At 31.5% G+C, this 12,055-nt stretch overlaps 2 protein-coding genes across 3 annotated transcripts in view; one reads left to right on the forward strand and one right to left on the reverse strand.

Annotated features, from left to right (window-relative positions):
- LOC136982969 (protein C10) overlaps window positions 1–12,055 on the reverse strand; it is a 352,942-nt gene that overhangs the window by 151,678 nt on the left and 189,209 nt on the right. The window lies entirely within an intron of this gene.
- Window positions 1–12,055, forward strand: part of Galphas (G protein alpha s subunit) — a 114,596-nt gene that overhangs the window by 39,043 nt on the left and 63,498 nt on the right. The window contains exon 2 of one of the 2 annotated variants that reach the window (XM_067279541.1): window positions 8,565–8,637. In XM_067279541.1, the coding sequence (XP_067135642.1) occupies window positions 8,565–8,637 (73 nt within the window). Of the gene's footprint in view, window positions 1–8,564; window positions 8,648–12,055 lie in introns of both variants that reach the window. The other variant, XM_067279542.1, reaches the window with a different exon arrangement.

The raw sequence follows: 12,055 nt of genomic DNA on the forward strand, positions 1-12,055 counted from the left end.
CGGAGTTGGCCTATGAAAATTATTAGGAGTTGAGTGTTTTTTACCGATTCCACAGCCCTAGTTATTACCTTTTTTTATGTCTATAACATTAGCAATGTGCAGTTGGCTTTTGCAACAGATTTGTAATTTTCCTTAATTCTGATTTCTATAGATCTTGAAGTGGAACCTTTTGTTTATTTAGTGATAGTCTTACCATGTAAATTCCTGCATTTAACAATTTGTCTAACTTGCATTTATCATTTATAATTGCCCCCATTATCGTGAGATTTGTTTTAACCCCTAGTGAATATTTTACTGGTTTGACATAAAGATGCTACTGTTTTATCCCTAATAATTAAAATTTTTATATTTTCATCATTTGCTTTATTTTGTAGTGATTGATTCTTTAATGAAGATTTGATTAGATTGCATATGGTTTAGACTGGCATTCCATAATTGCATAATATTGCCTTAATATGTGTAAATTCTTCATTTCTAAGCTCTAAAAGCACATAATTTGTGAAGCAATTATATCAATTGATTTCCAATGAATAGATGCATTTTATGCTAGCAATTTATAGGAAAACTTTAGTTAATAGCTCCTCTCCTTTTTTTTGTATATACAAGAGTTGTTAAGAAAGTCTTTATGTTGATTTTTTCGACTGCAAGTTTGATTACAGGTAAAAAACAGAATAAATGAGATACTCTTAACTATTTTTCACATTAGATGATATGAACGATGTGTTGACAAATGCCACAAAATATCAGTCCAACAATAATGGCCATCTTGGAATCATTTACAGTGGGGGAACAGCAAGGAGTTATTGGGTTTTTGTGGTCTCAATGTCAAAATTCCACTGAAATTCACAAACAAATGCTGTCTGCATGTGATGAGGATGCTTTCTTACTCTGTACAGTACAGTGGTGATGTAAACAATTTCAAGATGGCTGGAAGTGTTTGTGATGAAGACCATTTTAGCCAGCCATGGAGTTTAGTGACTTTATTCATTATTCTTGTGATCATTAAGCATGAAGATCATTTTGTTACCATCTGTGACATATCAGAATTTAATATTAATGTTTGTACCATCCATAATATTGTAACCAAAACACTTTGATACCACAAATTGTTGTCTAGGTGGACCTCAAAAACATTAACCAATGATAACACAGACATTTAGCTGGGCTGCTGCCTTGAAAATTTGCAGCTGTACTGAAAGAAAGGAGAGAGGTTTCTGAGTGGCATTGTGACAGGTGATGAATCTATAATTTGTCTTTACACACCTCAAACAAAGCATCAAAGCAAGGTCTGGAAGCACATTGGGTTTCTAACATCAAAAACATTCAAAACACTTCCCTCCATGAAAAAAGTGATGCTTATTCTCTCTTGGGATTTTGAAGGAATGCTCCTGGCAGAATTTTTGCCAGCAGGAAGACAGTCAATGCCAATCAATGCAAAGAAACTTTGAAACATCTAAAGACAGCAATACAAAGAAAGTGACCTATTATGCCTATGGATAAGAGTATTCTCCTTTCGATGATGGCTGTGCACATAAGGCTACTGTCATCACCGATATGCTGGCTTCTTGGTCTTTGACCATACTTTATCATCCACCATATTTTCTTGATTTGACCTTATTGATTATCATGCTTTGGGACCTCTTGAATAGTTTCTGGAGACAACATTTTGACAAATGTAGCTGAAAAAAGCAGTGCATATGTGACTGTTCAGCAACCATCTAATTTCTTTTACATGGTTTACAAAAACTAGTGTTACATTGGAACAAGTGCCTGGATAACTTGGGAGTATATGTTGAAAAATAGTTTAATGTATGCTTTTTCATATACATATAAAAGAGCATATATTATGGTTTTTGTTTACTTAACTCACTACTCACCACACACTTTAAAAAAATACGTATCCAGAACCTATTCAACATCCTATGTAATGGGAAGGACCTCCTAACCCCAGCAGATGCCTCGGAATCTATAGTGTTCCTTTAAGGGATAATAGGTGTGATAGGAGCCTGATATATGTAGGCTCTACTAAACAATCCATGGGTGTCAGATTACAAGAACATCAAGTGGATATTCATCATGGGAGAACCTCCATGGCCCTTGCTACATATGTAACTGATCTGGACATAGTAGCAGACTTCACTCAGGCAAATCTCCTATACGATGTGCCTCCCATTGAACACACCAAATGGTTGAGGCTATGCACATCTTTAAATCATCCGTCACCAGCATGTGCATAAATTTTAAAGAGATGGTTTTGTCATTGGCCTGGCAAGAGTTAATTCACTGCACACTCTAGTCACCCATTTCACACGGACAGGCTGACTGGTTGCGCATGTGCGACATGGGTTTTTTTTGTAAATCTTTTCGAATTACAATTGGACTGATATTTAAATGACATGCCAATCAAACTGATATTTAATGGCAATCAAATATCCATTAGAAACGATTTGGAACCTGAAGCAGAGCTCAGAAGGGGTTCAAAAACATTTGTTTGTCGATATTTGCATTATCATACTGTAAAAGGTTCTGGATACATAACTTTTTGTTTACATTAAAAAGCAAGTTTGAAAAAATTGGCACAAACACTTTCTTAAGAACTCTTGTATTTAAGTTCAGAAAATGTATATCATTCTAAAATCCAGCAGGAGTAAGCATCAAATTAACAGACCACTATTAAAATGTGGAATCTGGATTATTATATACAGGTATGTTTTTAATTTTAACATTCTGCTGTTGAACTACAAGTAAAAAAACACCATAACATTAGAATATATTATTGATTGTTTGGAAATTTCTTTAGTAAATTGCCTTCTTAATATTGGTTTAATAGTAATTTTGATTTAAATTTAATATATAAATAAATTAGGAATAAAAAAATTATACAAACTACTAAAAAATGAAGTAGTTTGTCCAAATTGTGTATTTATGAGTTAGAAAGAGTTGTTCTGGCACTTTTTATTTTAGCCTGGATAGGAATTTTATCATTATATAAATTAAAAGTTAAGTTAGTATTTAAAACAATATATGTATCATTGATATTGAGAAATATAAACTATAAAATTTTGATCCATATGGAGAAAACATTGCTTAATAAATAACAGTATCTATAAACAGATTAATTTGAAATTTTAAACATACCAAAAAAGAAACTTTATTAATATCTTGACTCTCTAATTGAGAATCATTGTTGATAATTTTAATATCATTTTATAATTTACTAAACACTTTTGTACTTTGTCTATCTTTACAGCCCATATCACCAAAAATAAACTTTTTGAACTCCCATTCAGACATACCTTCTTATTTAGAAAGATGGCTGGAAATGTATGGTTAAAAAAAATAGAGAAAAGAGATACGAATGGAAGAATATAGGAGCTATTTTGATATTATGATTTGAATCAATGCGTCCACTATACAAATTTATCGAACTGAGCCTAATATGGTATTTATTGACAAACTATATCAAAAATTCATCAGAATGTATTTTAGCCTTTTTGGCTCTTATTAACTGGTTTTTAAAAAAATATTTTACAGATTATAAATATTAAACCATGCATCAATTCCATTCAGTTCTCATACATTTTTCAGCAGTAAATAAAATTACATGTACAGTACAATGGAACCCTGTTTATCCAGATCCCATTAATCTGGATATTTGGTTTATCCAGATTATAAAACATAATATCTGTCTCAGAAGCATGAAAGATTATATATGGAAAACCTATAAATGTGAAAAAAATCAACTCTTGAGTACTGTACATTCTTGTCTGAGTGTAACATTGCAGCTTGCAAAAGTAGACTTGTTTTATATGAATCAGCATATGATTTTCATTGTTTAGCATTTGGTGGATATATTCTTTGAATTTACTTAATGTCTTGTTGAATATTTTCTAATGTTTAATGTTTTTAATTATAAAAAATTTCTATTTTCCCGTTGAACAAAAATGTCATGCTTTGCACGGGAGTCAATAAGTTTATTGTTTGTAACCTCACAAGTGAGTATCATATATTTCGATAGTTGATAAAAGAGCATATATTATGGTTTAGACAATAAGACGATAGTTGAATCATTAAAAAAGGCCCCCAAAATCTGGGGTTGTCTTATAGGACAGATACAAAAAAATTAGATTGAAATTTATATAAATTAAAACCATTATAAAAAAATGGACAAACCATAATTATTTACTAGTAGAGAGTAGGGCATGTCGACAAAATAGAATAACCCATACGACATTTTTGTGAATAGTTACAGTCATTACCCAAATGCCTGAATCAGTGCGAACGTTTGCAACAATAGCAAGGCAGAAAATAAAATTTGTTCATTCGAAAAATTACAAATAGGACATAATTCCATATACACTATACAGTATTATTATCCAGATGATGATCGTCAATCTAAACTAAATTTGTATGCCATTGATAGTTTGGGGGTTGTCTTATAGGACAGATATACGCTAAAACTATAAAACTTTGCCGAAAATTTATACCTCGTCTTATCTGAAGGTCGTCTTATCTGCGGAAATATACAGTATTTACTTAACATCCACTGCTGCTATTGTTTTGCTTAGTTTCAGTCACTTTTAATCTTTTGTGAAAATGATGTCTAAAAGAAAGTGGTTGTTACAATGGAGAAGAAATTAGAAATATAAAATAAAATGTATATAAACTGTGTTATTTATGTTGTTAACTAATTTTCTAGATTATCTGGATTGGGCCCAGTCCCATTTGAGCCTGATAACTGGGGTTCAACAACTGTATTAAAAAGAAAATTCTTCTTTATCCAAACATTAGCAAACATAAAATTGGTAAAACTCACTGGCATTAGGATATTAAGCCATTTACAAAATTAACATTATTTCACTGCAGTGACCCAAAATTATAAACCTAAATTGCACATTTGACATTTTCATCATCAGTCCTCTTTATGCATCACTTTTCTGTTCTAACAATTATATTTTCATTTTAGAGAAATTTTGTTAAAAGTTAAGGGACTGTTTTTACCAGAAAGGGTGTCACATGGTCTGATGTCTATAATCTGTAAAATTTTTTGGAAAAATCAGTTGGTAAGGGTTAAAAAAAGGTCAGATTGCATTCTGGTCAAGATTTAGGTGCCATCTCTTATCTAAATTAATAATTTTAATTTTAGTTAAATAATGGGCTATAATTTAATATTTTAGTAACTAATTTAGATAAGAGATGGCACTTAACATCTACCTCTAGTAACAAATTACTTAGTATTTAATCATTAAATAGCAGATTTATAGCCCAATTATTTAAGGCAATGTTTGGTTAAGATTAATACAATTGGGATATTTTGAATTGAATGAATGTTGAGAGTTACTTGTGATCAGGACTATTTTTCAGCTGAAATGCAGTGATATGCTATACTGGCTGATACTATAAAAGAATCAACAGCCAGTATGTAGGACCAGTAGTACTCAGTAAAAAAATTTTATATATTCAGGAGAGAAGTGTAATGACTGGAGCAATAAAAAACAATCAAACTGGGTTATTCTGTTGACCACAATGAATGCCATGGGCTTCTTGGGGTTGACATAAAAAGTAAATGGGGTGAGGACCTCCCTTTCAATGAATAGACAATACTGTCTGTCCCTGCTATGTTCTTGTCAAGAAATGAGATATGAAGAAATGTTGATAATATTTTGAAAGGAAAAGTAAAATGTGGTTACTAAAAGGGCATCACTTAGCAACGGACATTAAATCCAAAGCAAGAAACAGAGAAGAAAGTTCAGATGGAGAAATAAAAAATTCAGAAAATACTATAAATGAAGAGCTTGGTGGAAAAAATTGATGAGTCTTTTTTTTATTCAAATTTGAACTGGCAATACCTTCATATACAGTAAACCAAGTTCTATCAACTGGTCAAATAATTTAGCTTTAAACAATCTTTTATTCTATTTTAAACATTAGCAAAATCCAAGAAATCACTCTCTTTTGATAGAAATTTGCTAAGTCTAGTTTTATGTCTAAAGTTAAACTGTGGTCACACCTCACAATTTCTAGCTGCATAGGCAAATGCAACCGTGATGCAACCGTGATGATTGTTCCTGATAACTAGTAAACTTCCTCTTAAAACTGGTGTGACTTCAACTGCAACTAGAATCAAAAGTTTGTTCTATTCACACTGATTTGCAAATCTGCATCCAATCACCAAATGCCTTTGTGTCATGTCATATGGTGGAAACTTTGAAAATAGTTATCATCATGGCAGAAAGTAAGAATACCAATTGATACAGCTTTAGAATCAAAGTTGGTTAAGCTCATTCAGGCTCACCTGTGGAGTTTTAATTCTTCGTTTTATTGAAGAAAAGATAAAGAGCATAGGCATGGCATGAGATAAGCAAAAGTTTCACCATTGATTGCAATTACCATTTTTAGATTTTTGGATGTAAAATGTTGATTGTTTTTAGTTTAGTAACAATACTATTATTTTAAATATAGCTAAAGAACTAAGTAAAAAGTACCATCATTTGCAAATGACATTCCTTTGCATTAAAGAAAAAAAAAATGATGATGGTAACAGATGAAGTGGATGTTGGTTTATTGTAAGGTCATATGTTTCAGAGTTACAATGCTAATTAATAATGTGATCATGATAAGACATGCACTCGTTGCAGTTGCCTGTATGGCTGGAAATTGCTAGGTGTGACCACTGGCATGCATTTCAATCTCACAAAGCTAGTCTGTCATTATTAGTGTATGTTGTTATTCTCAATAAAACAGGCTTGTAGAATACTTGTGGTGAATGTGTATTTTATTAACATAATGTGTTATTCATCAGAGATGGATTGAAAAGAGAATAAAATATTAGGTTTCTTGATACCAGGAAACTTTCCATAAATTATTGTAATCATTATAACTTTGAAATTTAGCTAAATTTAGCAAAATTAATATTGCTTTATAGACAAGAAAAGATAACAGAAAGAAGAAAAACCTTTCAAATCCATACTCATTTTGTAGGAAAACATGCACATTTATGCTTTTTGGTGGAAAAACCCTGTCATGATCAAAAATAGTTTTAAAATACCCAAAAATTGGTCAAGGGAAGAAACTTTGTAATGAGCACAGTACTTTCTAATACCTTTTTATATTGCATTAATACAGAAATAGAAGTGCTGCAACAAATGGATGTTACTGTTAAAAGCATACATACTATACTGTCACTTCATTCTCTAAACTGGATGGCCAAGAAAAAGTGGCTTTCCTGTGCACATCACCCTGCAAGCTTCAGTCTTCTGAAGAATGCCATATGGGCAGGGCATAGCACACCAGGAACACTCACCTAAACTTTCACTCTGGGACCTGCTGAAATCATGCACTACATCCATACCTGACAATCTTGTGCCATTTCTGTCTATCCATATATACTTATTTTGCTTCATCCACATTCATGATTCTTTTCACGCACTTAGTGCCGTCTTTCACACAGAATCTGTTTCTCTTTCAGATGCTCTTCCACTTGCTCAGCCTATCTTTTCCTCAGTCTTCCACGCCCTTTCCTTTCCTCTACATTCCCCACATACAACTTCTTACACACCTCATCTTTCGACATTCTCTCTATTTGACCAAACCAATGCAGACATTCTTCATACATTTGCTTAATTTCATTCTCTATCACACCACTGCACCAACACATCCTTGTAACTCACGAGATCTCTCCTTGTCATATCACATTTACACCTCAGATATCTCATCTCAGTCATTTTCTTAGAAACATCAAAATGTGACTTATCAACTTTTCCTGCAAGCTTTTCAAATGCTACAATATAAGTGTACTGTACATCTATTAATAAATAAATAAATAAATAGCAGTATTAAACAGTATTTTTTACTTATTGTTATATTTATCCTAAAACAGAACTTTCTTTTTGGTCACCATATGCATACTGTCAGTAATTATTTTAGAAAAAGAGCACTGCATGAGATGGTCTAAAATGAGAAGGCTTTAGTTTAAATTCAAACTTGTCAGATGTATTCCAAATGAGAAGGTATGTTTGAATTAGGGTGCCACTTAAGGATAAAATCCAGAACAAAATGAGTTATTCTCAAAAGATACTGGGACATTTTAATTCCAGGACATGTAACAGATATATATTTTTATTCTGTTAGTGACAGAAATATATTAAGTAATAAATGCACTATGTACTGGATAATTTTGAATTTCACGTACATAATCAATAATTCAGCTCATGAAACACAAAACAATGGAAAAATCAAACAAAGTACTTCTGTCACTAGATGGCAGTTGGAAAAATTTCAGGACAATTTCAGAAAATTGGGACATCTGGTAACCCTAGTTTGAATGAAAGTTAAAAAAAGTTTGGTCTTTGGTGATTTGAATTATGAAGATGGACAAATAACGTCTGAAAAGACTTAGTCATTTTGGTAGTATTTTGTTCTTATGGACTCCAGTTTAACTTAGTGAAAGATTTGTGATATTATGGAGTTAAATGATAATATTTTGTTAAGTAAAATTGATTGTAAACTTAAACAAAATTTACTTTTAGAAAATTTGATTTTTAATTAATTTATTTTTATTTTAGGAGCAGGTGAATCTGGTAAAAGTACAATTGTAAAACAGATGAAAATCCTTCATGTGAATGGATTTAGTGAAGAGTGAGTATGAGTTGTTTTCTGACATTACTTTATATCTAATTTATTAAATAATATAATAAGCAATTTAGTATAAAGATAGCTAAAATTTACAATTTTTTTTGTAAATTTAACATATCTTTATTTCAAATGGACTATTAATAAATTAAACTGTAAAAATTTCATTGTATGTTCAGCATCTTTGGATTGATATTTCATTTGTTAATCCTTTTCCTAGGCTAGCTGATCCTGTTATCAAATATAGCTACTTATAATGAGCAAAATTGATGTCAATGATAAAATTAATATGGTTTCAAAGATACTTGTAAGATATCATTCCAATTTATGCAATAAGTTGTTAATCTTAAAACTTCAATCTTTAGTAAGATAAATAATTCCAATTTATTGTAATATTTGCCCTAATTGTCACTCTGTGAGTATAATGAAAATTGTATTATGTAGGAATGGAAGGTTTTATAGACAGTTAGCAGGGGTTCAATGGCATCTATGCTAATTGTCTGTGGCTAGTGACATAGCATAAGTAGTGGTTAGTAGAATAGAAACACCAGTAGATAGATAGATAGAAACATAAAATTAAAGTTCACAGTGAACTATATTGATGATCTATTGCTAAAAATACACTTTTCACACACTTCCAGCACAGAAGTTTTATTATTAATTTTATATAGTATTATCAAAATTTAAATATTTTCTGCCTCTTTTAAAAGCCTGTTTCAGGTTACACTTACCGTTTTTTAAACACTGGCCAAGAGTTTTAATTTTGGAATATTCTGTTTATTTTTGTTCTACAGACATCATCATATCAATTTTGAACAATTTATGACATTTCTCTTAAGCTGACACAGTTACCATGATAGTATTGATGATCTGTTTGCTATATAGAAAAACAAAGACATTCAAACAATTGTGGAGCAAGTTAATGACAATAAAATGAGCATAATTCTAAAGTTAGAAATGGTGAGTAAAGTAAATATTACTGTTTTTAAAGCACAAAATTCTTATGCTTGTAAGGCATACACTAAAATGTTTATTATATACATTTGAAATCAGATGGTGAAACAAAATACAAATTAGTGGCTTTCAGAAGTTTAGGAAGAAGAGCCTTTATACATTTCACATTTCCTATGGTAGGATTAGCAAACTTGCAAAAGTACATACATGATATTTTGAAAAATGTAATGGGAGACATAACAGGAAACATGAAAGTTGGTGAAAAATTAGGTATGAGCAGTGAAGCAGTGAAAGATTATCATCAGATAAAGCTTTAGCTAACATGTATAAAATTGTAATTAAAAGGTCAAAATATCAATAGTCACTAGATAATGGGGTCTTGTGGAAGTACAAAGAGCAGCCTATTACCTAGGCTATATATTTATATCTAGTAATATAAAGACTGAAGAACATCTTAGAGCATTCACAAATCTTAGATTGCATTTTCCAGTAAGAGAAATAATAATAAATGAAATTAATTTAATGCTTACCATATGACATATTCAGAGTATTTATATATAAATCTTAAATAAACATTGTCTTGCAACAATTGCTTGAAGCAAAAAATTCAGTTCTCTAATGAATCTATTTTATAAACTAAAATATACATTGGAACCTCGCATGAGTATTTTGCATAATGAGCAAAACAAATTGTAAAAATTTGCATCGCTTAATGAGTGATGTTTCGCATAACAACTGATGAGGAGAGGGGAAATCCCAAATTGTGTGCATGCAGCATGCTCCATCAGTCTGTGTTTAGCACTCGTTCCACTAGCATCTTAGTGTCACTTGTGATCACACATTTTTCCAAACTTCTGTTCACACATATTACTTATAAACATCAACAACCATAGCCGGAGAAAACCCGGAAAACTTCACATGGCCAGCCTGCCCTGATGAAGCGCGAACCCACGACCGAACTCCTAGTGTTCGGGGAACAGAACCGTTGGCCAATGTCGGCTGTCACGGGGTAATGTTCACACAACGAGAAACAACACCACACTGCGCTGGAAAGCGCGTGGGTCACCCTTTGTTTTCACAAAATTAGCAGCGAGATCACTTGAGCATGCCAATGAAATCTGAGGCAATCGACAAAAACTGAAACAAATTTTTCACAAAAAAAACCGATTATAACCGAAACTGAAGTCAACAAAAACCAAGGTATTACTGTATCTCTCACCTCTACTGGTCCTGCAATGTGCATGGGGGTACACACATTCCTTCGTAGTGTTGCAATTTCACTTTTGAGGAGTGTATTTTCCAATTACTATGAAACATTGTTTTCTTACTGTTAATGATATTAATATACTTTGATAGACAATAAATATAAATTTGTTCTAATAGTGTTAAGGAAATCCTTCCTCAATTTTTGAATAAGGAGTTGTTGGTATAATATACTACATTAGTATTCCATGCCCACTGTGTGTGATATAGTTATACTGCATTTACCTAATGCTACTGAATTAAAATGTTCTTTTACCTTTTAGCTATAGACCTGGTCATGAATACAAATGTAATAATAATTCTTCTGTTTTGTATGTCTTTTAGCATAAATCCCTTATTTTGATATTTTACTTATTTGGTCTTTACCATTTCTAATTATTGAGTTGCAATTTGAAAAAACTGTAGACCTATAAATTCCCACTGTCATTTGTCCATCTGTCTGTTTTTCCTTAATCTCAAGAATGGAGTTAGATAGATGAAATCTGAGACCAGATATGGAAACCATAAGGGCTGGAGGCCCTGATTAACTAGATCTGAATTTCCAATGCAAACCAGAAGGCATGTTGTTTCAAAATTTAAATTCAAAACTTTTCCCATGAAAGCAGTTAATAGATGATTGGCACAACTGTATTGTTAAAGGAAAAGTATGACATACAGGGGCAAGACATAACTAATTTGAGGTGGAGAGCATATATTTTAAATTAAATAAATTAAAAATAAGATTAAAAATTGCAGCTTGACATTGTGACAATGTCACAATAAATAATTGCTTGTTTTATAATTGAAGTCCTTATTCTGATCCCCATTGTACAATCTGTCTTTATTATTGTTATTATTATTATTGTGCAGTTACTGACTTTCCTGTAACTATGATGATGCTTTGTTTAACCTTATGTCTTTCTTGTTTTTTGTATTTATGTAGCAAAGTGTTAATTGCCTTCTATTATCCCTTTAGGAAAATCATATTCCAGTGCTTTTGTCATAATCTTCATAAATTCTGTATTTCTATCTTCTTCCTTTATAGTGTGTGTTACTGCTCTTTGTACTAATGCTCAAAACTAAGGATGCACCGATAAGCAAAATCACCGATTACCAATTAATCGGTCATGCATTATCGGCCGATACCAATTAGTTGGCCGATTAGTGTTAATAATTTATTGTATTAATAGGTAATTATATCATGATTATTATCGAATGAAATTATATA

The sequence above is a fragment of the Centruroides vittatus genome, unplaced genomic scaffold, assembly GCF_030686945.1.
Source record: "Centruroides vittatus isolate TY-2023 unplaced genomic scaffold, ASM3068694v2 contig_875, whole genome shotgun sequence".
Taxonomy (NCBI): domain Eukaryota; kingdom Metazoa; phylum Arthropoda; class Arachnida; order Scorpiones; family Buthidae; genus Centruroides; species Centruroides vittatus.